At 54.6% G+C, this 26,370-nt stretch overlaps 1 protein-coding gene and 1 long non-coding RNA gene across 6 annotated transcripts in view; one reads left to right on the forward strand and one right to left on the reverse strand.

Moving 5' to 3' along the window:
* The window catches only part of NCKAP1L (NCK associated protein 1 like), a 69,786-nt gene that overhangs the window by 401 nt on the left and 43,015 nt on the right, over positions 1-26,370 (forward strand). For 4 of the 5 annotated variants that reach the window (XM_073318936.2, XM_073318937.2, XM_073318934.2 and 1 more), the window contains exons 2-13: positions 9,357-9,467; positions 10,267-10,359; positions 11,199-11,255; positions 12,213-12,355; positions 12,734-12,824; positions 18,741-18,878; positions 19,407-19,455; positions 21,314-21,470; positions 22,598-22,654; positions 23,320-23,416; positions 24,312-24,421; positions 25,991-26,123. In XM_073318936.2, the coding sequence (XP_073175037.2) occupies positions 9,357-9,467; positions 10,267-10,359; positions 11,199-11,255; positions 12,213-12,355; positions 12,734-12,824; positions 18,741-18,878; positions 19,407-19,455; positions 21,314-21,470; positions 22,598-22,654; positions 23,320-23,416; positions 24,312-24,421; positions 25,991-26,123 (1,236 nt within the window). Of the gene's footprint in view, positions 1-9,356; positions 9,468-10,266; positions 10,360-11,198; positions 11,256-12,212; positions 12,356-12,733; positions 12,825-18,740; positions 18,879-19,406; positions 19,456-21,313; positions 21,471-22,597; positions 22,655-23,319; positions 23,417-24,311; positions 24,422-25,990; positions 26,124-26,370 lie in introns of those variants that run through there. The other variant, XM_073318938.1, reaches the window with a different exon arrangement.
* On the reverse strand, positions 4-17,797 carry LOC140900932 (uncharacterized). The gene is made up of 3 exons (XR_012155749.1): positions 17,591-17,797; positions 2,403-2,535; positions 4-76 (listed from the first exon to the last, which is right to left on the reverse strand). It is a non-coding gene; the product is annotated as an uncharacterized LOC140900932 (long non-coding RNA).

The following is a 26,370-nucleotide window of genomic DNA, read 5'->3' on the forward strand; positions in this document are numbered from 1 at the left end:
TACCTTTGGCTTGATTGGGAAAGGATGGTTCTTCCGTGATCAGAGCAGGGGGATGGGTGCCGGCATGCCTTCATTCCTGGTCCAGGGAGGAGAGTGGGGTTTAGTGGTTAGAGCAGGGTACGTGGGAGCCAGGATGCCAGGACTCTACTTCTGGCCCAGCGACCAGAGTGGGGTCTAGCGGTTAGAGCAGGAAGAGGTGGTCAGGAGTCCCAGTGCTGCTGGACTTGATCTAGGACTTACGGGAAGTTGGTTTCTTTCACTGTCCCATGGGCTAACAGCTCCTTCGTGGCAGCTGTGAGGGCTCATTCCTGAGGGAAGGGAGGGGGGTTCGGATTGGAATCCAGCCTAAGGTTCAGCTGAGGACAATGCAGGGCGAAGGTTCAGGCTCAAACCCACTGAGCTGCTCCCTGAGATTTTGGACCCAGCTGGTGGAAACCTCAGGAGACCGGCTGCTCCCAGGAGGGCCCACCCCAAGGCCTCAAATCTCCTGCGAGCCAAACCCAGTGCACAGCCCGGAGGCAGGCTCCTCTGGCTATAGATCCTGCTGCAGGGGCAGGGGCAGAGGCAGGGGCTGTGACTCCCAATCCCCAGGGGTCCCAGCTCAGTGTGTGACCTGCCCAGAGCACGGATAGGTAATCAGTGAACTCACCCTGAACCCCAGCTTGGCTGTACCCTGGCCCCTTTCATTGTGGGCTGCCCCATCCTATGCTGGGCTGGTGGCTCCAGCAGCTCTTGCATTTATTGGGTTCCTCAAGACAGTAACATGCTTATCAGACACCCCATTTCCCCTTTCCAACCAGCAATGGCTGGAGGCAAAATCCTAGCTTGTGTGTGCTGCTGGGGCTGGGAGCATGGGTCTAGCAGACTGCAGCGGTAGGAGACAGGACTCCTGGTTCCCTCCCAGGCTCTGCCCTTGACTGATTGTGTCCCTACCCCCACGGTGCCTCAGTTTCCCCATCTACGACATGGGGAGGAGGAGATGGACCCAGCTATCTGAAGTGACTGAGGATCCTTGTTGGATGATGAATGTTAGGCATTACTGGGACAGTGATCAGGGTGGGGGTTAGCATGGGGGAGGGGGCCTTTTCTCTACGCTTGAGGGTCACCTGATCTGGCTGTTGCCAGGTTGCTGCAGTTAGGCTGGCTAATGTACCAGTGCCCTGGGGGTCAGCACCCAGCTGGGGCAAGAGGCTGCTGGGTAGGGCCTGGAGGTGTTCCAGCCATAACCGGAAACAGCTGCCACCTGCCCCCTTCCTGATGGGACCGGCTGGCAGCTTCCTCTTTCCCATCTGGGCCTGGTGATAGCGGCCTGCCCTGCTCCCATTCGGGACTGTTCTTCCCCAGGGCTCCCTGCTGGGCCTCCCAGAGCTGGGGGAGGAGTTCCTGGCCTTTGTTTACACAGATTGATTTAACCCACTGATCCTGAACTCTGGGTGTGCCACAGCGGCAGGAGAGCCCTACCATGCCTGAAATCTCTTCGTTTGCCACAGGGGGCTCTTCCATCGCTGCTTGCCGTACAGCAGGGGTAGCCAATCGGCAGACCGCAAGCCACATCTGGATCACCAGATGCTTTTGAACGGAGCCCAAAATCTTTTTATTTACTTATTGTTATCACTGTTATTAGTTTTTATTAGTTTCTCTGGAATCTGGACCTTGACCAAGAATTTTGGATCTTGACAAAAAATAGACCAGTACATGGTCTATTCCACAGTTGAGCAGCTCTGTTTCAACCCAGTAAAGGGCAGTGATGAACAGACACCCCAGCCAGCTCCTTCCATTAGCCATCCTATGGAAGGTTAAATGGCATCATGAGTTCACTGCACCCAGTTCCTGCATCCACCCACTGCTCCACAGGGCTGGGAGGGCCTGCAGGCCAGGGGTGCCATTTAATTTTCGGGGGGGGGCAAACTTTAACTGTGATGCCAGGGGCTATTTAGGCACCTGAAAACTCTAGTTTTTTTTGCAGAATAATTTAAAATTCGCTGACAGCAACACTGTATCTAATTCCCATATAAAGAAAGAAAACTAAATAACTATTAGATCCACTCAGCTCTAATACGAACATGTTTCAACATCTTGTGTCAAGTCACTCAAGGGATACTGGTTAGCTTTACAATTTTAATGTATATTCTTACTCTTGAATACAACAATTTAACCAAATGTAGAAAAATCTAGATGATTTTCTATCATATCAAGCTTGGTTAACCTTTTAACCTTTGGAAACATTCTACTAGAGCAAGGCTCCGTGAGTTTATACTGCATCTACCCAGGGGTCTCGGAGTAACACTTTCAAGTCACTTTCACAATATTGCCAACCCCAAGATGTTCAAAACCCATGAACCAGGCTCACCAAAATCATGAGATTATGTAAACATTATAGCATTGGTGTTCTTTTTATTTACCTTCTGCTTTTTGAGCCTTTAGGGCGCACTAGGGTCACATTTTGAAGCTGTCTCCGCAGCCAAGGGAACTTCATTTTTCTTTAACAATGAAGGCTGAAATCATCACATATCCACTTGACTCGAAGAACTGGAGCTTTAAGGAAAACAGTAATTATCATGAGACTCATGACAAAATCATGAGAGTTGGCAACACGGCTTTCACTTCTGTTTAAAGGCGAGTGACTTTCCAGAAGGCTCTGAAACACAACACTCCAGTGATTGAGTTGCAGTTCTCACAGGAGAATATAGAAAACTAGGGCTGTCAAGCAATTAAAAAAAATTAATCACAATTAATCGCACTGTTAATAATGGAATACCATTTATTTAAATATTTTTGAATGTTTTCTACATTTTCAAATATATTGATTTCAGTTACAACACAGAATGCAAAGCATACAGTGCTTACTTTATATTTACTTTTTATTACAAATATTTGCACTGTAAAAAAGAAGCAAAAGAAATAGTATTTCAAGTCACCTAATACAAGTACTGGAGTGCCATCTCTTTATTGTGAAAGTTGAACTTACAAATAAGTTCTAATGTAGAATTATGTAAAAAACAAAACAACAACCCAGCACTCAAAAACAAAACAATCTAAAACTTTAGAGTCTACAAGCCCACTCAGTCCTACTCCTTGGTCATCCAATCGCTCAGACAAACAAGTTTGTTTACATTTACGGGAGATAATGCTGCCTGCTTCTTATTTATAAAGTCACCTGAAAGTGAGAACAGGCATTCGCATGGCACAGTTGTAGCTGGTGTCACAAGATATTTACCTGCCAGATGTGCTGTAGATTCATATGTCCCTTCATTCTTCATCCACCATTCCAGAGGACGTGTCCACACTGATGACGGGTTCTGCTCAGTAATGATCCTGATGCATGTTCATTTTCATCATCTGAGTCAGATGCCACCAGCAGAACGTTGATTTTCTTTTTTGGTGGTTTGGGTTCTGTAGTTTCCACATCTGAGTGTTGCTCTTTTAAGACTCCTGAAAGCATGCTCCACACCCCGTCCCTCTCATATTTTGGAAGGCACTTTAGATTCTTAAACTTTGGGTCGAGTGCTGTAGCTATCTTTAAAAATCACACTTTTTTTTGGTCAAATCTGCAGCGAAAGTGTTTTTAAAACGAACAATATGTGCTGGGTCATCATCCGAGACTGCTATAATACAAAATATATGGCAGAATACGGGTAAACAGAGTAGGAGACATACAATTCTCCCCCAGAGAATTGAGTCACAAATTGAATTAATGCATTCTTTTTTTAGTGAGCATCATCAGCATGAAAGCATGTCCTCTGGAATGGTGGCTGAAGCATGAAGGGGCATATGAATGTTTAGCATATCTGCAGGCCCGACCCCGCACTCATGGAGCGGCGGGAAGTGAAGTGACCAGGCCCCAGCCTGCTCCGCTCTGCTCTCCTGGCTCCCAGGCTTGGGGGACAGGGGAGAACCAGCCCCCAGCACTCACCGGCGGCACGGCTGGGAGCTGGGGAGTGGAGTGGGCTGGGGCTGGGTTGCTCTACTTACCGCCGCTGGTAAGGGCAGGGCGGAGCAGGGTGGGGCTTTGGGGAAGGGCTGGATTGGGGGCGGGGCGGAGCAGGGGTGGGAAGAGGCGGAGCTGGGGCGGAGGCCATGGGGAAGAGGCAAAGCTGGGGCTGGAGCAGCACGCAGCTGCGTAGGGTACCAGAAATTTGGGCAAATTTCCTGGTGCCCTATGCAACTGCGTACTTTGCATATGGGTAGGGATGGCCCTGCATATCTGGCACATAAATACCTTGCAAGACCAGCTACAAAAGTGCCATGTGAATGCCTATTCTTATTTTCAGGTGACATTGTAAATAAGAAGCGGGCAGCAGTATCTCCCGTAAATGTAAACAAATTTGTTTGTCTTAGCGATTAGCTGAACAAGAAGAACTGAGCAGACTTATAGGCTCTAAAGTTTTACATTGTTTTGCTTTTGAGTGCAGTTATGTCACAAAAAAAAAAAATCTACATTTGTAAGTTGCACTTTCATGGTAAAGAGACCAAAACAATCTAGTGTGTGACACCCACTGAGGACCCTACCAAAACAATCCATGGTGTGACACCCACTCAGCACTCTACCCTAACAATCCAGGGTGTGACATCCCCTGAGGGGCTTACCAGAAAAATCCAGTGTGTGACACCCACTCAGCACCCTACCCTAACAATCCAGAGTGTGACTCTGACTGAGCACCCTGGATTGTCTTGGTAGGGTGCTCACGGGGTGTCACACACTAGATTGTTTTGGTAAACTCCTCAGGGGGTGCCACACACTGGATTGTTAGGGGAGGGTGCTGAGTGGGTGTCACACACAGTACTACAGTACTTGTATGAGGTGAATTGAAAAATACTATTTCTTTCTGTTTGTCATTTTTACAGTGCAAATATTTGTAATAAAAATAATAATATAAAGTGAGCACTGTGCATTTTGTATTCTGTGTTGTAATTGAAATCAATATATTTGAAAATATAGAAAAACATCCAAAAATATTTAATACATTTCAATTGGTATTCTGTTATTGTTTAACAGTGTGATTAAAACTGTGATTCATTGCAACTAATTTTTTTGAGTTAATCGCATGAGTTAAGTGTGATTAATTGACAGCCCTATTTAAAATCAAACACCAAGAAAATTCCACATTTTAAAGTTGAGAAAAAAATTGAGACTTCTGAGGCATATCAGGGCCACCACAGGCAGGAAAGGAAAATAAACAGGCACAGGAGCTGTGGGCAGCTCTTCCTCTTGAAAGAAAGTTTAAGGGTCAAATCTTTTAGTCTTTAATGAACTAAAACTTCTATTGCCATCAGTGCCTCCACTCACAGATATTTATCATCACGTGTGTCCCTTTATTCTTTTATGTAGAGACTGTCCAGTTTGACCAATGTACATGGCAGAGGGGCATTGCTGGCCCATGATGGCATATTCCCCTCTGCCATGTACATTGGTCAAACTGGACAGTCTCTACGTAAAAGAATAAAGGGACACAAATCAGACATCAAGAATTAGAACATTCATAAACCAGTCGGAGAACACTTCAGTCTCTCTGGTCACGCTATTACAGACATGCAAGTTGCGATATTACAACAAAAAGACTTCAAAAACAGACTCCAGCGAGAGACTGCTGAATTGGAATTAATTTGCAAACTGGATACAATTAATTTAGGCTTGAATAGAGACTGGGAGTGGATGAGTCATTACACAAAGTAAAACTATTTCCCCATGTTTATTCCACCCCCCCCCCACTGTTCCTCAAACGTTCCTGTTAACTGCTAGAAATGGCCCACCTTGATTTCACTACAAAAGATTTTCTCCCTCCCCTCCCCCCAGCTCTCCTGCTGGTAATAGCTCATCTTAAGTGATCACTGTCCTTACCGTGTGTATGATAACACCCATTTTTTCATGTTCTGTGTGTATATAAACCTCCTCACTGTATTTTCCACTGAATGCATCCGATAAAGTGAGCTGTAGCTCCTGAAAGCCTATGCTCAAATAAAGAAAAGAAGTACTTGTGGCACCTTAGAGACTAACCAATTTATGAAGTGAGCTGTAGCTTACGAAAGCTTATGCTCAAATAAACTGGTTAGTCTCCAAGGTGCCAGTAGTCCTCCTTTTCTTCTTACATTCCATGTGGCTATGGTGATGTTATCTCTTCCATGGATCCTCTTTGTTGGGGTTACACCAGCAGTATATTTGTCGTGTCTGCCCTGGTGGGAGACAGATGGCGCGGTCATTATTAACCCCAGCTGTGATCAATCCGGTATGGACATTGTTGACTTGCTCATCATATGGCGTGTCTTGGGCAAATTTCTAACCTGGTGGAGCCCATCCCTCTCCAGACAGCCCCTTTTTAGTTGCCTCTTACGACATGCAGGTGGAGCAGTGGGCCTATTTTGTCCCTGCACTCACAGGGGACTCAGATATTAACATGTGCTGAATAACTAGACATTTTGTTGTCACATGTTGGCTGCATGTGTGTTCTCTCTCCGTGCTGCACAGGCTCTGGCCAGATAGTCCGTACTGCAGACACCGATTGAACTGCCCAATAACCGCAGACCCATTAGTCGCGTAGGCACTTGGTCAGGTTTATTGTCAACGAAGCACAGTAATAACATCCGGCAGATTGAAAAGGAGGACTTGTGGCACCTTAGAGACTAACCAATTTATTTGAGCATAAGCATCCGACAAAGTGAGCTGTAGCTCAGGAAAGCTGATGCTCAAATAAATTGGTTAGTCTCTAAGGTGCCACAAGTACTCCTTTTCTTTTTGCGAATACAGACTAACACGGCTGTTACTCTGAAACCTGTCATCCGGCAGATTGTGCGGGGATACTAAAACACATATCCCCGTGACAATGGACCCAACTCAGTCAGTGGTGGACTTTCCACTGCCCCCTAGGCCGACCACCGACACTCACTCTGAGAGACCTCTTTGTACTTGGTATCAGGGGTGTTCTGGCACCGGCTTTCTGGAATGTGTTTGTGTGAGAGTGTCCTGTGCCTAGCGCCTCTCAGGAATGTGTATGGTTTTTTGTAATCCCAGCCCTGTTCTTGCCAGATTCTGTGAGCCTGTATGGCAGGCAGAGCCTGACTTCTGCTCACAGCCTGGCCTTTGCTAACTTTGCTTTATATTAGCAGGGCCTGACTACCACTTTAGTTCAGGCCTCAGGCCAGGCCTCTGATCCAAGGTCTCATGTTTCAGGCTCTCTTTCTACTACATACGTCATACTTAAATATCTGGGACATCTTAGCCAGAGCTACACATTTTCTACACTTTGGCTCAGGGACTACATTTTTCTGGCATATTGTGAAAATTTCTGAGCACCCAGATGGTGCCCAATGAATAATACAAATCATGACAATAATTGTCAACTTTATGGACTCTGTGGATGCAATTTCTGTTCTTTGTTCTGGAATTGTCCTGGATTCAGCTGAAACCCCAAGAATTTGAGACATAATCTGTTACTCATACAACACTTTCTCATTCCTTCCTTTCCTCAAACTCAGAACAAAAAATGACAAAACAAAATGGTTTTCAGTTAAAATATAAAACTGCACAGCAGCCATTGCTCTACAACCCAGCCTGGGGCTGAACCTGCCACCCCTTGGGGCAGGGGTGGCCAACCTGAGCCTGAGAAGGAGCCACAATTTACCAATGCACATTGCCAAAGAACCACAGTAACACATCAGTCGCCCCCCCCCCCCTGCTCCCAGCACTTCCTGCTCACCGGCAGCTCCACTGATCAGCGCCTTCCCCTCCCTCCCGATCAGCTGTTTCATGGTGTGCAGTAGGCATGCGGGGAGTGGGGGAGTAAGGGCATCAGGGGAGGGGGTGGGAAGCAGTGGAGTTGGGGCAGGGCCTGTGGCAGAGCCAGGAGTTAAGTAGTGAGCACCCCCGCCCCGGTACATTGGAAAGTTGGCGGCTGTAGCTCCAGCCCCGGAGTCGGTGCCTATACAAGGAGCCGCATGTTAACTTCTGAAGAGCCCCATGTGGCTCCGGAGCCACAGGTTGGCCACCCCTGCCTTGGGGCTCTGTTCTTCCTGACCTCTGTACTGCTTTTCATGCTGTCAACCATGAATCCTTCCTAATCACCTGGGACTGTTTGCTGGAGTCTTGGAGGACTGACCTTCTTGGTTTTGCTCCCATCTACCACATTCCTCTCTTGCATTATGTAGCAGAGAGCTAGGCTCGTCCAGTGGCTAGGGAGTTAGCCCTGGGAGACCTGGGTTCTACTCCCCCCGTGGACTTCCTGTATGACCTCAGGCCAGTGCCTTAGGGACAAAATTTCAAAGGTTTTTAGGCATCCAAAGATGCAGTTAGGCATCTAGTGGGGTTTATAAAGCACCTGACCCAGGTGATTTTGAGAATCCCACGAGGTGCCTAAATACCTTTGAAAATCTGCCCTTTAGTCTGTGTGTGCCTCAGTGCCCCATCTGTACAATGGGGATAACAGCACTGCTCAACCTCACTGAGGGGCTGAGAGGAGACATAGATTGGTCATTATGAGGAGCTCAGATACTATGGTGATGGGGCCACATAAGTACCACATATCATGGGGTAGCCATGTTAGGTTGTATCCACAAAAACAACAAGGAGTCCGGTGGCACCTTAAAGACTAACAGATACCACAGGTAGAGTGGGAACTTCTCTATACACTGCTAGCCCTTCCCTGGCTATTGACCACTTATTTTCACCTACGCCCTCAAATCTACCTCTTTTCTGAATGTAACCTTGGCTTAGAGGGCTTGGCTGTATGTCTTCTGCGTCCCCTGTTCTCTCTTCAAACCCTCCTCCCCCAGAGGCTCATCTAAGGACTTCCAGATCCTTAATTTAATTACCAGCCCTTTCTTATCTTAGGTTTCAGAATAACAGCCGTGTTAGTCTGTGTTCGCAAAAAGAAAAGGAGTACTTGTGGCACTTTAGAGACTAATATTTGGTTAGTCTCTAAGGTGCCACAAGTACTCCTTTTCTTTTCTTATCTTAATCACTCTGCCTCTCTTTGTGAACAGAATCCTGACTCCCTGCCCAGGGGCACAAGCTGGGAGCAGCAGGTCTCCTCTGCCAATGCACATTCCACACTCAGGCTGTGCAGTTAAGAGCCCACCTCCTGTACGAAACTGTCCCTCCTAACTGGCACCCCTGCTGCAGCCCAGGGTGGAGGGGCATTGACAGAGCTGGGGTGGGGAGAAGCCCAGGGCTGGGATAGCAGGGACTGTGGGCGCTTATTGAGGAGCCTCACTATTGGGCAGGGGATAGATTTCTCTGGCAGTAAGGTGGCACCTGTTTGGGTGAGTGCAGGGACAGTTCTGTGGACAGCAGGAACCCCTGGAGCTGTCCCTGCCCTGCCTGGAGGCTCATTCCTGCTGATGCCCTGGGGCTTTCTCTGTTACAGACATGCTCAGACCCCAGGTCCAAACCCCCCTTCTTCACCGAGAAGACCATGGAGCCCTCCATCAAATACATCAACAAGAAGTTCCCAAATGTGGACGCGCGGAGCAGCACGGTGAGCAGCCTCCCTCAGCCAGAGGCTCAGCCCCTGCCCCATGGTACAGATCCCACTTAGATCTGTACAGTCCTCCTGCTGAGATCTGGAGAGGTCCTGCTGCCAATGCGGCACTTGAATATATACAGCCTCCCTGCCGCCAGCGTGGCGCTCGGTTCTCTACAGGCACCCCCTTATGCTGGCACAGCGCTCGGATCTGTACAGGTTCCCCCCTGCCGGCGCAGTGCTCAGATCTGTACAGCATCCCCTTCCCTCCTGCCAACACAGCGATCAGATCCATACAGCCCCACCCCTGCCAGCATGATGCTCAGATCTGTACAGGTGCCCCCTTCCCCCCTGCTGGCGTGGTGCTCAGATCTGTACAGCCCCCATCCCCAGCGGCATGGCGCACGGATCTGTACAGCCCCCACCCCCACTGGCATGGTGCTTGGATCAGTACAGGTCCCCCCTCTCCCTTGCCAGCATGGCGCTCAGATCTGTACAGGTCCCCCCTCTCCCCTGCCGACACGGTGCTCAGATCCATACAGCCTCACCCCCCGCCAGTGCAGTGTTTGGATCCGCACAGCACCACCCCGGCATGGGGGCTCTCAACCCAGCTCCAGCTTGAAGGCTGCAGATGGCCAGGGGTGAATGCGCCAGGGCAGCTGCATCCAGCCCTGTGTGTGTCCGTGATCTCTGTCCCCAGCGGTGAGGGTTTGGGTAGCTGGTTCCATGGCAGGACCGTGTGTTATCACATGGCTGGCTCCCCCCATGGCCAGTCAGGGTGAAAGCTGCTCCCCTTGTCTCCCCTTTGCTTTAGCAACACCTGGGTCCGGTGCACAAGGAGAAGGCAGAGATCATCAAAGTGCTCAATAGCTACTACCAGTCCTTCGTGGACGTGATGGAGTTCCGGGTGAGTTCCTGCAGGGAGCGCCACGGCCCTGGGGAGACGGTGGGTGCGGGCCAGTGGCTGGGGGCATGGAGGCAGGCTGTGGGAGTGGCAGCGGGCTGGGGAAAGGGTGGCCCAGTGGGTAAGGTAGTGGCCTGGGATTCACAAGACCCGGTTCTGCCACAGACTCCCTGGGTTCCCCTGGACCAGCCACCCTGTGGGAGTCAAATGCCTGAATACCTTTCAGGTCTGGGCCTTAATCCCTCTGCGCCATGGAGCTGATAGCTCAGCACCGCACCACAGGGGATGTGGGGAGGAGGGTAACTCCATTGAAGATTGTTGGGTGCCCAGATGCTGTGGTCATGGGACAAGTGCGGGATGCTGGACCCAGCTCTCACCTGATTTGCACCAATCTGAGTCAGTTCATGATGGATGGAGCAGGTACTGCTTCAACCTGCTGCCCGTGTCACAGAGGCTGCATGGGGCTGTGGCCATCCCCATGGCCCTGCCTTCCACGTGAGCGCTTCCCCATGGCTCATTCCAGCCCTGGCGTCTGCATCCCTGCACCATGGGCACCAGTTACACCAGGGCCCGTTGCTCCTGGAGCAGAAGGGGTGTGGTGGGGAGACTCTTTACCCTACTGTAGGTGCCAAATCTTGGGTGAGGAAGCCGCCTGCCCTCCTTAGCGTACCCAGGACTTGTACGTGTGTAACGGAGCCCTCCGCCCCTATTGACACAGCCAGCTGTCCTGTAATGCCGGGACATGGGGCTGCCGGGGCTGAGGACTGGGGGAGGGGCGAATCACAGCTGGGCACTGTGGGGTCCTGACTCTTAGGTGCGACTGACACAGCTTCCCTTGGCAGGACCATGTGTACGAGCTGCTGAACACCATCGATGCCAGCCAGTGCTACTTCGACATTGTGAGTCCCGGGCAGGTCCCCTGGCTGCAGCACGTGGGCAGAGGCACAGCGGGCTGCAGGGGTGGTGCATGGACAGGGGGCCGCAAGGGGCGGTGTGTGGGCCGGGGCACAGCAGCCTGCGGGGGCGGGGGGGCCATGGACAGGGGGCCGCAAGGGGTGGTGCGTGGGCAGGGGCAGAGCAGGCTGCGGGCATGGTGCATGGACAGGGGGCTGCAAGGGGTGGTGTGTGGGCAGGGGCACAGCAGGGGACAGACGGCTGGTGTCTCTGCTTCCCTGGGGAGGCAGGAAGATTGTGGGGATGATGCATTGGGCTGGGAGTCAGGGGATCTGGTGTTGAGTCCCAACTCAGCCACAGATCCCTAGTGTGACCTCAGGCTGGATCCTCAAGTGCTTGGCTGGGCACTGTCCCCAACAGTGCCCCCAGCACCTGCCATCTTCTCTCTGCCTCTCTGGGCCCCAGCTGCCCATGGGCAGATTAGGGATAATCCTGAGGGTATTACCAGAGGCAGGACCGGCCTCTTGCTCTGTCTCCATGCAGCACCTGGGGCCCCGATCTCCAGTGGGCCCATAATGCATCGGGCAACGTCCCTCCCTGTGGGGCTGCTGTTCCCCCAGGAATGTCTCCCAACACTGACAGCCAGCAGGGCTGTGTGCAAGGAGCAGCCTGGGGGGTGCTGTGCCGGGGCGAGAGTCCGTACCGCACCCCTGGCTTTGCTGCTCTCCTCTCTGCAGGACCCTCCATCTCCATGCACTGCAGACAACAGTGCAATTGCACTGCAGGGCTCATCCTCTCCAGTGGGGGGTAGCATACACATGCCGCCCCCATGCACAAGAAGACACACACAGAGCAGGGCTCATCCCCTCCAGCAGGGGGCAGCGCTTGCACGTACGTGCGCGCACGCACACACACTGTTGCTCCCGGTCACCGACACCCCCCACTACACTGCCCCCCCACAGCATGTGAACTATGACCTCACCAAGAACTACCTGGACCTGGTGGTGACTTACACATCTGTCATCCTGTTGCTGTCACGCATCGAGGACCGCAAAGCCCTGATTGGGATGTACAACTGCGCCCATGAGATGATCCAGGGCAGCGGGTGAGAGGGAACTGGGGGGGAAGGGGACTAAGGGGGGTTGTGCAGGAGAGGGTGGCTCACACAGTGCTGGGCTGGGCCACAGGATGAGTTAACCAGTGGGACTTCCTGCTGCAGGGTATGTGTGGATCAGAGGTCTCCAGGGGGCAGTGTATAAATCCCAGAAGTAGCACCCATGTGGAGGAGTGAGGGGCATTGGCAGAGCCTGCAAGGTCATTTGCTGTGGGGTTCATGACCTGGGCATTGCATTGCAGTTTAGTGAGGGGTGCACAACCCAGGCAGCGGAGGGCAGTTTGCTGGGGGGGTGCGTGACCCAGGCACTGGGGGTCAATTTGCCATGGGGGCCTGAGCCAAACCTCTGCCCTTGCCGTCCCCCTGCAGCGACCCCAGCTACGCCCGGCTGGCCCAGATGGTGCTGGAGTACGACACCCCACTCAAGAAACTCACAGAGGAGTTTGGGCCTCACACCAAGGTGAGCGATGCTGGAGCGGGGCTGTGCTCGTGTGGGGAGGGGGGTCTGGCACTAGTGATCACCACTGGACACAGTGAGGGGCTGTGGACCGGGGGGAGGGGGGTGGCTGGCACTAGTGATAACTGCTGGCCCTCCAGACCTTTTCATTGGGCTCCTGCCCCACGAGCCCCCTGGCCCACTCCTTTCCGCAACCCCATTCGGCTGCAAGCCCTGTAGCTGGTTCGTTCTGAACCGCGCCTAGGGAACACCTCTACACGCTCGTGCTGCACGTGTTTCACTTCCTCACCCTTGTGTCCTGCCCCAATACCAAGTGGCGGGACCTTTCATCACCTGCGGAGGGTGAGGAACCCTGGTGGACCAGCCTGTCCTCCACCTTGGTCCCACGGCCCACTGGGGACATCGGTTGGCCACACCTTCATGGAGCCGTGAGCACGGGCGTGCCCCTGCCGCAGTTCACCCCCATCCTGACGCCTGCCCATTTTGCAGCGTGGGAGATCCTGACGCCCATCTGGAATGCATGAGGTCGCAGCCCCTTTTCTGGCTCCTCCAGAACCCCCTGCTGTGGTTCTGGCTGCACTTTTTGCCACACCTCTTCATATACACACACCCTGTCCACAGACCCACCAGGTCACGAGACCTCCTCAGTAACCTCCTCCTGGTGCTGGCCAAAGTGCCCGTCTAGAGCACCAGGAGGAGGATGCGAGACGAGGGGGTGCTCTGCAACTGCGGGGCCTATTTCCGTTCCTCCCTTGTCTCACGCATCCGGGCAGAGTTCCTATGGGTCACATCCGCTGGCTCCCTAAACACCTTTGAGGAGCAGTGGGCGCTGTCCGGGGTACTCTGCTCTGTGTCTCCCTCTTTATCCCTGCTTTTATACCTATGACCCTGTGACAGGCTCCCTGGGGTGCAGCCTTGGACTGTGGGACCGCTGTGCCCCCTTTACTCTCTGCAGCCTGGGAGGTATAGAATGTCACACCTCCCCCCTTAGGTTACTGCAGGAGGGTTAGTCAGTGACTAACCCAAAGGTAGTTTGTGTTATAGTTCTCTTGACATCCGGCCATCAAGGCTATGAGGTGGTGTGCCTCAGTTTCCCCATTCACACACAGCAAACCAGGTTTGTTATGGTTTCTCTGCTGTGATAAGCTTTAAATTTGTTTACAGGTATTAACCGAGAACTAGCATTACCATAAGGTTTAACGTCAATAACAAAATTCTTATCCCAAATCTTAACATTTTTTTAAAATCACAGATGGGTGTTTACAAGTATCTTTATGATACCACGCCCTCTGTTCAGATAGTGTAGTTTGAGGTTAGTTTGTTCATTACCCAGGGTGTCCTTTGACTCTCTCCCATGTAATCAGTCACTGGCTTTTCTTTCCCTCCAGTGTTACCTTCTTTGTGGGCTCTTAATTTAACCACGTTTCTGGGGTTTTAATATGTCAGGGTCTGGCCAGATAAGGGCCCAGGTGGATCCTGCACACTGGCTGGCCCTTTGGGGGGCTACCTCCCAACCCCAGGATTATACATATGCAAAAAAATCCAGTTCCCTTTTTGAGGTTACCCTATGTTTCCCCCTCCCAGCACTGAGCTCTTCCCTGCCCCGGAGAGGGCTGTTATCTGTGCTCTTTGGGCTAGGTTTGTTTACCCTTTGCTCAGATGCACCTTTTTCAAGCAGCTTTCCCATAACTGCTCTCTGTGTCTCACCAGCCTGGGGGAAAACACCCCCTTCTCTGTCCGTTGGGTCATTCGAACTCTCACAAACCACCCCCTGGCAATTTTCTGGTCTCAACTCCTCTGGTGTTACAGGCATTGGAGCTGCATCTTGGTTTAAAGAGACAGTTACATTCCAAACACTGATCAAAAATAGCACCCTGAAAAACTGGGACCTGGATTGGGGTACCCTCCACCACCCCTTTCTCTGTCCCTGAGAAGTCAGCTGTGTGACTGCTCCCCTTCAGGAGGTCCTTCTCAAAACCTGGATCACAGGCTGAGTGCCTGGGTGCACTGATGCTGACTCAGCCATCCTCCTAGTGCCCTGGGCATCCTGCCCCAAGTGACCAGTGAGGAGACATTCCTGTACTCGCACTATTCCTTCACCAGTCTCCTCCTCTGGGCCCCCTCCTAAGACACATTTGTCTGTGCTCCGTAGGAAGGGGTCTCCTCCCTTGTTCATCTGCAAAACTCTGCCAGCTAACAACTGGGACAGTTTCCTTAATCACTGACAACACTTCTCCTGCCCCTGAGGGTATGTTGCCTTCTGCTGGAAAGGAGCTAGTCTCAGCCCCTCCCATACTTGGAAGCACCCTGCTTCCCTGTGTTACAGAGTCACAGGAATCCTCACCCACCTCAGTGGTTTCTGAGAGTCCCTGTCTCTTCTCTGGGCTCTCCTCTGGGACACACTGCTTTATGCTCCCTAGAGCCGGGTTTGTCTCTGGTTCAAGCTGCAACTTGCTGGCAGCTAACAACCTGGACAATTCTCTCCCTGGCAGGTGTTACACCCCCATCCCTTCCTGATGTGGTGTTGCCTCCAGCTGCAGTGCAGGAGTTGGTCTCAACCACCCTCCCACCTGGAAGCATGTGGCTTCCTCCTGCTGCAGAGGAATCAAGGAGACTCTCTCTCATTCTCTCAACCGTTCCTGAGACCTTACCCTTTCCCTCGGGATCCCAGCATAAAACTCCTTCTTGCTGTGAGCAAATACCTTAACCTGAGCTACATGGAAAAAATCATTACCAAGGAGCAGGTCAACTAGGAGGTGTTCCATACCCCCCGCAGTGAAAACACTTTCCAAACCACATGGATTTTAGCTAGTGGTATGAGGAATCTGCTTTCATCTCCCCCCACCCCCATCTCTGCCATTTGGCCAGGCAACATACTGGCCTTTGGGACCACACTCTGCTTAACTAGAGAGATGTGGGCCCCTGTATCCTTCTGCCCCAAGTATTCCCTGCCATCAATTTCGACAACCATATCTGGTGCTGCAGAGGCTAACCTCACAGAGCCAATATGATCGGTTCCAGTTGCTGTGTTGAGGACAGCAGAACTAACATGAGCTATTGGGTGCCTGCTACCTCCTAGCACAGGACATTTATTCCTCAGATACTCATTGGAATTACACTGATAGCATCTTTTGGGCTCTTCTGCTTTTACAGGATGGTTGGGACAAGGGTTAGAGGAATGGTTCTGGTGTGGTGAGGACTCGGCCTCCAGCCACCCTCCCTCTTGCTAGGGATAAAATGGGATTTTCCCTTCCCACCAGCTTTAAACCCCTCTTTCTGTGGCCTGTCCTCAATAGGCGCCTGAGTCTGTTCAAAGGGATCAGCGAGAGACGCCATCTCATCCACAGACTTGACATCTTTGTCCCACAGACACTGCTTCACATCAGCCTTGCACGTGCCTAGGAAACGCTCTTGAGCAACAAGATCCAACATTCCCTTAAAGCTTATAACACCTTTGCCCCTCACCCACTTTCCCATCAAATCTTTATTTTGTTCACATCATCCCCATTACTCATACCCATATCCCTCTTAAGAGTCCTAAATTTAACTCTATATGTTTCAGGGGTAATCTGAAACCTTTGCAAAACAGTGTTTTTAAAGTTACACTAGTCTAAAGCATCCTCAATAGGCATTTCATTTAACACATTTAGACCTTTACCAGTTAATTTTGCAATCAGGGTAGGAACTCTCTTGGCATCAGGGATCTCATGCACTGCACACAGCCTTTCAACGGTGCTCAGATATTCAGCAATATTGTCTGCAGGACATAAATGGTCCCAATTGTGGATTTTTGGGTAATGGGAATTGCTGGGACTGGTGGTTTCCGGTTCTGCTTCTCTAGCAGGTCCAGTTGGTGTGTTTGCTCTCTCTTTCTTCCTGCTCCCTCTCTTTTTTCCCCCACTTCTCCTTTATCTCCAGTTCTTTCAGTTCCGATAGTCTCTGGTGCTCCCTCTCCTTTCCTGCAACCTGCAGCTTAAAAAGCTCCAACTTCATGATCGCTTCACTGATTTCACTCATTTTCCTGATTTTCTGTCTCTACTTCCCTTTCCCAAAATAAGCAAGCAGAAAATAACAAACCGGTAGCCGCCTCCTGACTGTCCTTAGCCACCACACTTAAAATCCTTACACCAGTGTATGAAGTGCAAATTTTGCTCAGTACAAGGTGTGCATTTTACCCTGTCACATATCCTGCTCGCTGCGCCACTGTGATGGGATCCCTGGGGTGCAGCCTGGGACTGTTGTGCCCCCTTAACTCTCTCCAGCCTGGGGTGTCTCTCACAATGCCTTGTTAGTGACCAGCAGCAAACCCCTCCAGGTGCTGTTATCACTCAGCAAAACAGCATGTGGTGCTCCACACGCAGCTAGATTGCATGGATGCTCCCAGAGCCACTCGTGAATCACACAGAGAAAGAGGCACCAGAGCCAGATCCCCCCAGCTCCCAGCACTGTACCCCAGGAATATACTGTCTTGCACTGCTCAAGATGGGCAGTGCAGATTTCTTAATTGGTTCATCACTTTAACAATGGAAAGAGGATATACACCAGCCTTTGCAAACCTGAGCAGATTTGCCCCACGCTTCATACAAACTCACTGGTAAAGATAAACAATTAAACATATTTATTGACTGTAAAAGGTAGCTTTTAAGTGATATTAAGTGATAGGCAAAAAGTCAGAGTTAATTACCAAAAGAAAAGAAAATATAAGCATGCAGTCTAAACTCTCGACCCTATTAGACTAGGCAACATCTAGCTTAAGCAGTTTTTCTCACCCCACTGGATATTGCAGTCCATAGTACACAGATTTCCTTCTTGAAATCTGGGCCAGTCCCCTCAGTTGGAGTCTTCAGAGTGTCCTTAATGCTTGCAGTATAGGTGGGTGAAGGAGAAAGGCTCAGTGTGTCTGTTTTATTCCCTCTGTCTGTTCATTCTGTCTGTTTTATACCCTCAGTCCATGTGCTTAGAAAACACAAGTCCAGGCATGTCTGGGGGTATTGCTGAGTCTCCAGGCAAGGTTGAGCAATTTCCCTGGTGCGGCCTCCTGCAGGTCAATCATTGCATGGTAGCTCCCTTGCTAGACAATGGCTGTTGATGGGTTGTTTGAAACCCCACCCAGGTGTTGATTACTTTCCTTGCTGTTGCTTCTGGGGAGCTAATATCTGGCTGATTCCCCAACTTACAGCATGTTTTAGTGACAACCATACAACACAATTCTCATAACTTCATATGCATTAATGATAGACATATATGGATAGAGAAATGACTTTCAGCAGATTATAACCTTTTCCCTGATACCTTACAAGGCCTGCTTTATATGTAAGATCACGATTATATGAAAATGAGAAATATGGGGGTTACAGGACACTCCCCCATAGTATAGAATGTCACAGATGCCCACTCCCGACCCTGTTCTTCCTTAGTTGTCCTCAGTTGAACCCTGGGTTCAGTGGCTCCTCCTGTAAGGTTTGGGGCGGGGCCTTTCGATCCGGACGGGCTTGTGCCTCCCTGCCACCTGGAATTCAGTAAGGCACAGCTGACGTGCAATTGTTCCAGCCTGGCCTGGTTTGCATGTGTGCTTATGCTGACGGTGCATGTGAGGGGGCTGGACGCTGCTTGTGGGGCAATGTGTGCGAGGCCGGAGGTGTGGGATGGACAGCACCTGGCTTACTCCAGTTTCGCAACCAGGAGCAGCTGAGATCTGAATCTGCCCCAGCAGGCCTGGCCCCGCATCCAACCCCAAACCTAGCTCCACATCCTGCCTTATGCCTGGCCCCATGACCTACCCCATGGCCCCTGGGGTGCAATCCTCTCCTGAGGGCAGCACATGGTTACAGGCCCATTTCTGGCTCCCGGTCTTCCTGCTAGGAGGCTGTGTAGCTGTAGTTGCTGCTGCCCCTGCTAACTGCCTCCTGCCCCCTCCAGGTCATGACCAGCGCCCTCCTGTCTCTCAGTTTCCTCTTTGCCCGGAGGAACCAGTCTGTCGAGCAGTGGCGCAGCGACCAGCTCCTGAGCCTGATCAACAACTCTGCCACCATGCTGAGCCCGGCCAGCTCGGACGTCGTGAGTCTGGCCTTCCAGGGCCTGGGGGCCGTTGTGGGGGGCCCTGAGCGGGGTGTTGCACACAGGACACTGTACGATGGCTCTGCCCGCAGTCGGCTCGCCCAGCTGAGGGGATCCCAGGGGGCGGGGGCAAACCAGCAGTGTAGGGGCCAGTGTAGGGACTCCCAGCATGCATGGCAGTGGGGCTGCTCCGATCCCTGACCGTGGGGAGCCGAGGGCAGGCTGCCATGCCAGGGTGCCTCTTGGTGCCCGTGACGACAGGGCTGGGAGCCACCAGGTTGTGCTTGTCACAGCCAGGCCCATGCCAAGATCCGGCCCAGGTAGCTGTTCAGGTAGGACCTGGTGATCCCAAGTGCTTGGCCATGGGGGTGGGGGCTGGGAGGGCAGAAGCTGGGCCAGCTCACAGGGCCGAGGAGAGTGAGGGTCGAGAGCCAGGACAGTGGCTCTGCCCCAGTGCCTGTTCCTGGTGGCAGGTGGCTGGGAAGGGCTGCAGAGAGCAACGCTGAGGAACGGCCCCTCTCTCCCCAGATGGCCTGCGAGTACCTGTCACTGGAGGTGGTGGAGCGCTGGATACTGAGTGAGTCATGCCGCACCTGGCGGGAAGGGTCCATCCCCATCTGCACCTACCCCTCCACCCACCCATCCGCATACGCACCCACCCCACCCCTCCCCATCCCATCCGCACCCATCTGCATACGCACCCATTCCCATACACACCCATCCCTCCCCAGGCTCACCCACCCCTCCACCCACCTGTCTCCATACGCACCCATCCCCACATACAACCACCCCTCCCAATCCACACATGCACCCATCCGCATATGCACCCATCCGCATATGCACCCATCCCCATACACAGCCACTCCTCCCTATACACAGCCATCCCTCCCTATCCCCATATGCACCCATCCCCATACACAGCAACTCCTCCCCATTCCCATATGCACCCATCTGCATACGGACCCATCCCTCCCCATCCCCATCCGCAACCATCCGCATACGCACCCATCGCTCCCCAGACGTACCCGTCTTTCCCATTCCCCATGAGAACCTACCCCTCCACTCACCCATCCGCATACACACCTATCCCCATACACACTCATCATTCCACTCCACCCCTGCCCTGCCCATACACACCCATCCCCCTTCCTGGGGCACACCCATCCATTTCTATCTATCCACCCACCTACCCACCCACCCACCCACCAATCAGTAGAATCCAAGGGAAAGTCTCCACTGATATTAATGGCCCCCCCACATCTGTCTAGGGGTCTCTCTCTCTCCCGGTGCTCATGCCCTGCCCAGTGGCTCACAGGCTGGTGCTTTCTGCCCCCTTCACAGTACAAGGCCTCCAGTGTGGTGGGCAGGCAGTTGGCAGGGAAGGGTTAACGCTCACCACATCACCAACCTGGTCCTGAGGGATCAGGCAGGTCCCACCTCTCTGAAAGTCACAAGCACCAGAGACCAGAGAGAGCACAGCACAGCCAGGAGCCCAGTCTGGGATCTCAGCCCAGCCAGGTGCCCGGTCCCAGAGCCCTGCCCAGCCCTGCCCATTACCTCACACTAGGAGCCCCAACCTGGGGCCTCAGTGCTGGGGATCACTACCCCGTTTGGCCCAGCAGCTCCTGCGTCTGCTGACCTCTGGATGCCTGGCAGTGCCTGCTCGCCCCCTGGTGATGGGAGGGGGCAGGATGGAGAGTTGGGGTTGGTGGCTCCTCTGTGCCTCTTGCGCCCCTGACATCCCTCCCCGCTGCGTCCCTTCCCCTTCTTCTGTACCCTTGTGCCCTTCACCCTTGCCAACTCCTCCCCATGCCCTGTCACCTACTGTATCCCTGCCATGCCCCACCCCAGGGCCCCTCGCCCCCTGCCACTCCAGCCCCGTGCCCCTCCTCCCTGCCCCCTCCTCCCCATGCCCTTCCACCTACTGTATCCCTGCCATGCCCCACCCCAGGGCCCCTCAACCCCTGCCACCCCAGCCCCTGTGCCCCCTGCCCCCTCCTCCCCATGCCCTTCCACCTACTGTAACCCTGCCAAGCCCCACCCCGGGGCCCCTCGCCCCCTGCCACCCCAGCCCCTGTGCCCCTCTCCCCTGCCACCTCCTCCCCATGCCCTTCCACCTGCTGTATCCCTGCCATGCCCCACCCTAGGGCCCCTCGCCCTCTGCCACCCCAGCACTTGTGCCCCCTGCCGCCCCACCCCCTGTGTTCCTCACCTCCCTGCTGTGCCCCTGCCCCCTCTTCCCCATGCCCTGCCACCTACTATATCCCTGCCATGCTGCTGCCCCAGCCCCAGTGCCCCTTTCTCCTGCCATCTTCTCCCCTGACCTGCCACATTCTGCATCCCTGCCATGCCCCTGTACCCCCTGCCGCCCCACCCCCTGTGTTCCTCACCTCCCTGCTGTGCCCCTGACCCCTCTCCTCTGCCCCTCCCTGCAGTCGGCTTCCTCCTGTGCCATGGCTGCCTGAGCTCAAACCCGCAGTGCCTGGAGCTGTGGAAGCTGGGCCTGCAGGGCTCGCTCTACATCAGCCTCATTCGCGACGATGCCCTGCAGATCCACAAGGTCACCGAGGAGTTCTTCAGCAGTCTGAAAGGGTAACGGGGTGCTGGGGGGGGGATGCTGATGGGTGGGGGGCTGGCATGGGCATGGAGGGGGGCTGCTGGGGGAAAAGCAGGCGGGGGGTGGAAGGCAGGTGGCAGGGGCAGGGAAGCGGCTGGCAGGGAGGCGGAGTGCAGGGGCAGCTGGTGGGGGCGGGTGGCGGGTGGAGGTTGGAGGGGGATCCCCACCAGACTCAGGGGAAGAGCAGGGAGGGCCCAAAGTGACTAGTACAGAGTCCCAGATCCCAGGATCGGTGCCACACCCCAGCTTTGGGACAGGCCCTTGGAGGGACCCCTTTGATGTGCCAGACCCCCAGGAGGTCTCACTTCCTCCAGGGCAGCCATGGGGCCCCTCAGCCTCCTGACCCAACCCATGAGCTCTGCTCAGCCACTCCACCTGAGCCAGGCTCCTGGTGCAGCTGGGTCCCCTCCTCAGGGCTGGACACTCCTCCCTGAGCCCAGCTGCGTCCCCTGAAGCCCAGCGGTAGAGTCCTCAGCAGAGCACCCCAAAGAGGAAAGCACAGGCTGACCTGGCCAGCACAGGGCCCCAGGGAGCTCCTTTTTCAGGCCTCGTGTCTCCCTCTCTGACTTCCTCCGCTCCCGGGGTTGGGGGTTCCTTCCAGCAGCCAACACTCAGGCACCCACCTCCCCGCTCCCAGGCCTGCTCCCCAGGTGGGGCATGCTCCTCCCACTGGGTGTTGGGCACAAGGTGTGACCGTCCTGGTGACTGGGTTTCCCACTGAGATGGGTCAGCCTCAGCCAGACTTTTAGTGACCCATTCAGGGTCAGTTAGCCAGCCGAGCCTTCCCCACCCCTTGCCCCATCTCTTAACCAGCCCTGAGTGCAAACTTAACCCTTGTCCCCCTCACTGGGTAGCAATGCGCACTCTGGAGGAAACTGAGGCATGCGCAGGTGTCATAAAAATATTACAGAAAATTCCTACTTTGTCACATGCAGCAAAGCCTGTGTGGGAGTCCAGTGGGTCAGGGAGGGGAGGGGGCTGAGCTGTGCTGGGGGCTGTGCCAGGGCTCTGCTTCAGGGGGCTGCACTGGGGGCTGTGCCAGGGCTCAGGGCTGGCTGGGGGCTGCCCTGGCGATCAGCACTCACTCTCGCCCCCTCCACAGGTATGGGAAGCGGGTGGCTGATGTCAAGGAGTGCAAGGAGCACGCTGTGGCGCACAGGTACAGGCTGCCTCAGCCTCGAGCCCTCCCATCCCCATACACACATGGGTCCTGGCTCATCCACGGGGACGGGGTTTAGTACCCGTGGCGGGGAGGTCCCCTTGCCACTGGCCAGTGCCCATTGCAGTGTGGGCAGGACAGGCATCCAACACGCCTCTGCTAACACGCAGCACCTCGTGCTGCTCCAGTCCTGCCCCACTGCCCTATCAGTGCCCCCAGTCCTGCCCCGTGGCCCCTACTATCCCAGCCCTGGGCCCCCACCACCACCTTACCAGTGCCCCCAGTCCTGCCCCATGGCCCCTGCTATCCCAGCTCTGGGCTCCCCCCAGCTCTGACAGTGCCCCCAGTCCCACCCCACAGCCCCTGCTATCCCAGCCCTGGTCTCCCCTGCACAGTCCCTGCTGTTTGGGGTCCTTGCTGTGGCACACTGGTTTCAGGGATGAGAGATATTTGCCCCCCGTAACTCCCCTGATGCGGCTGCCCCACACGACCTCCCTGCATGGCTCTGGCTTGACACTGGACTTGCCCTGTTGTAGCTGCATCCATAGTGGAGTGAGCAGCCTTGGACTCCCTGGTCCTGGGCCGAGCTGTGGGGTGGGCATGGGACCGGGGTCGGAGCGGGCAGCGCAGTGTCCGGCTCAGTCACCTGCCCCCCTCTTGCACAGTGGCCAGTTGCACCGGAACCGGCGGGCTTTCCTACGCAACGCGGTGCGGGAGCTGGAGGCGCTGCTGAGTGACCAGCCTGGGCTGCTGGGCCCCAAGGTGAGGGGGCGGGGCAGGGCTGGAACTGGGAAGGGGAGTGAGTGTGGGTGTGTGCATGTGCGTGAACATGTATGGTCACTGTGGTGCCATGTGTTTTTATTCCAGTGTCCGTCCACCCCACATCCTGCCTGTCCCACTGACAGGGAGTGCTCCCATGTCTGCCCTGCAGTCCCAGGTCCGGGGGGACTAGGGGTCTCGCCCAATGATCAGACCTTGCAGCCTCCTCCAGTTCCAGCAGTTCCAGACCGCTGGCGAGTCTCCCCCTGTGACGGGACGGAGCACACCGTGTGCTCCCTCTCATCTCTTGTTCACTGCCAGTCAGTGTCTGAGCCCCGGGCCCTTGACCGAGACCTCCCCTGGGGTTCCTTTGTCTTGGGTAGGCTCAAGGGTGCATCCTCCCTGGACAGAAAGGCTGTCCCTTGTCCCTGGCCCTGGGACAGGTTTCCCCTCCTCGGGTTTGGAGCCTAACAGCTCACATGTCCCATAGCTCGGACATTGTTTCCCGTACCAAGGTCTGGCAATCCCAGGACAATCAACTAGTTCTTAGCTCTCGGCAGAGCCCCCCTCGCCCCTCTTCAGTGTCATAGGGAGGAAATGATCAGACACAGACGTAATCTAACCGCCAGGGCACGTGTGGGCCTGCCTGCATCCCGGGGCCATGCCGTGCGGTTTGTTTCCTTTCCGTTGCCCCTGTGAAGTGATTCCCCGCATCCCAGGTAGCCCTGAACGACCCCTCTCCCCCTGGCTGCCCGTGGGGGGGTGGGGGTATTTGGCTCTGACGGCCCCTCCCCTATTTGCTGTCTGGTTTGCGGTGGTGCCTGTGAGGTGCCCGGCATGCAGCCAGGCCAGAGCTGTCCCTGCCTGGAGCTGACCCCACCGATCTCTGCCCTGCCAGGCTCTCTGCGTCTTCATGGCACTCTCCTTGTGCCGCGACGAGATGAACTGGCTGGTGCGTCATGCTGAGCATGTCACCAAGACCAAGACCCCTGAGGACTATGCTGACAGGTCAGGGCAAGGCCAGTCTTGTGGGGGCGTGGGGTGGGCACTGCAGGGATGGGGCCTAGAGTGTCCTGGGCAAGGGTGGATGTCCCAAGGTGAGGTCGGGTTGTTGGGGGCGGGGGTACAGGCTTTGGGGTGGTCTGGATCTTGGGCGTGGGTCTGGTTCTGGGGGTGACAGGCCCTAGGGAGTCTGACTGTCAGGGGCAGGCCAGTCCCTGGGTGGGTCTGGCTATCGGGGCTGGGGGACTCTGAGGGAGTCTGGCTCTGTTGCAGGGGGACAGGCATTGAGGGGTCTGGCTCTGTGTCGGGGGGAATTGGTGAGGGCTGGCTCTGTGTGGGGGGGTAGACCCATTGCGGGTCTGGCGTGGAGAAGGGGAGGCACTGGACAGGTCTGGCTCTGGGGAGGGGAGGCAGTGTGTGGGGGGTTTGGCTCTTGAGGGGACAGGCCCATGGTGGGTCTGGCTCTGTGAGGGGTAGGCATGGGCGGGGGAGCTGGCTCTTGGAGGGGACAGGCACTGGAAGGGGTCTGGCTCTCGGGGGTGGGGGACAGACACTGTTTGCTGTGAGACATGGGAGGCTGTATGGGCCCCATGCTGAGTGGGGTGCACTGGACCCATGGGCCCCCTGGGCAGAGGAGAAGGTCGGGGTCTCCGTTCAGGGCCCCACAGCGTGGGGGCGTTGCTTTGGGGGTAGGAAATGGAACCAAGAGACATGGCAGGAATTTGTTGCTCCGGTGACCATCCTGGGCCCAATTCAGCCAGCAGCGCGTATGTGTCATCCCCCAGCGCAGGTGTGCAAAGGGGGCGTGGATGCACTCGCTGAACGGGCTGAGAGCGAGTGAGGGGAGATGGGAAATGACCCCTGCAGGGAAGGGGAGATGCCGTGGATCCTGCCCTGGGGGCTGGGGAGTCGGCAGCCCCAGCACCGCAGGCCAGACTCCTGCCAGGAGAGCTAAAGCAGCGCCCCATAGCATTGGAAAATACTCTAGCGAAACACTGCAGGAGCTCCGTGGATCATCTTCAGAAAGAGCAGGCCACAGTCCATAGTACCTGTGGCCGGGGAAACTGAAAACAATGCATGGAGACTCTTCAGTTTAGCAGACAAATGTTTGACGTGCTCCAGCGGCTGGTAGCTGAAGCTAGATACATTCAGGCTGGAAATAATGAAATCATTGGAACAGATTACCCAGGGGTGCGGGGGGTTCTCCACCACTGGCAGTTTCAAAAAGATCTGCTCGAGTTCGAACAGGAATGAGTTCGGGGAAGTCCTGTGGCCTGCACTACGCAGGAGCTCGGACTCAGTGGTCAGAGGGGTCCCTTCGGGGAATGGCACTTGTCTGGACACCTGTGTGGGGGCGTGGCAGGAGTCCCATGGCACCGTAATGGGCACAGGGCTGCCCTGGGGTACCGTTTCCAGGATACCCTGAAGCTGTCAGATTCGGATCCAGCCCTGCCCGTCCCCAGGTGAGGCGATATGTGGGGAGGGTTTTGCTCCCCAGTGACTCTTGCCTGCAGGAGCCCAGGCCGCTCTGTCTCCCTCAGAGGAGCCTGACCCAGCCCCGTGTCACCCCTGCAGTCACATCGCCGAGCTGCTCTTCCTCATGGAGCAGCTGCGTACCCTGGTGCACAAGCACAGCACAGTGATCCAGCGCTACCATGTCCAGTACCTGGCTCGCTTCGACGCCCTGCTGCTCAGCGATATCATCCAGGTACACCGAGGGGAAGGGCTCTGAGATCCGTGCAGCCAGGACTCCGACAGCGAGACACACAACCCTGGGAGGGGAAAATTCCCTGGGGCGTGGGAGCCGGTTTTGTTCAATATCTTCATAAATGATCTGGAGGATGGTGTGGATTGCACTCTCAGCAAATTTGCGGATGATACTAAACTGGGAGGAGTGGTAGATACGCTGGAGGGGAGGGATAGGATATAGAAGGACCTAGACAAATTGGAGGATT

This window comes from Lepidochelys kempii, chromosome 20 (assembly GCF_965140285.1).
Source record: "Lepidochelys kempii isolate rLepKem1 chromosome 20, rLepKem1.hap1, whole genome shotgun sequence".
NCBI classification, from domain to species: Eukaryota; Metazoa; Chordata; order Testudines; family Cheloniidae; genus Lepidochelys; species Lepidochelys kempii.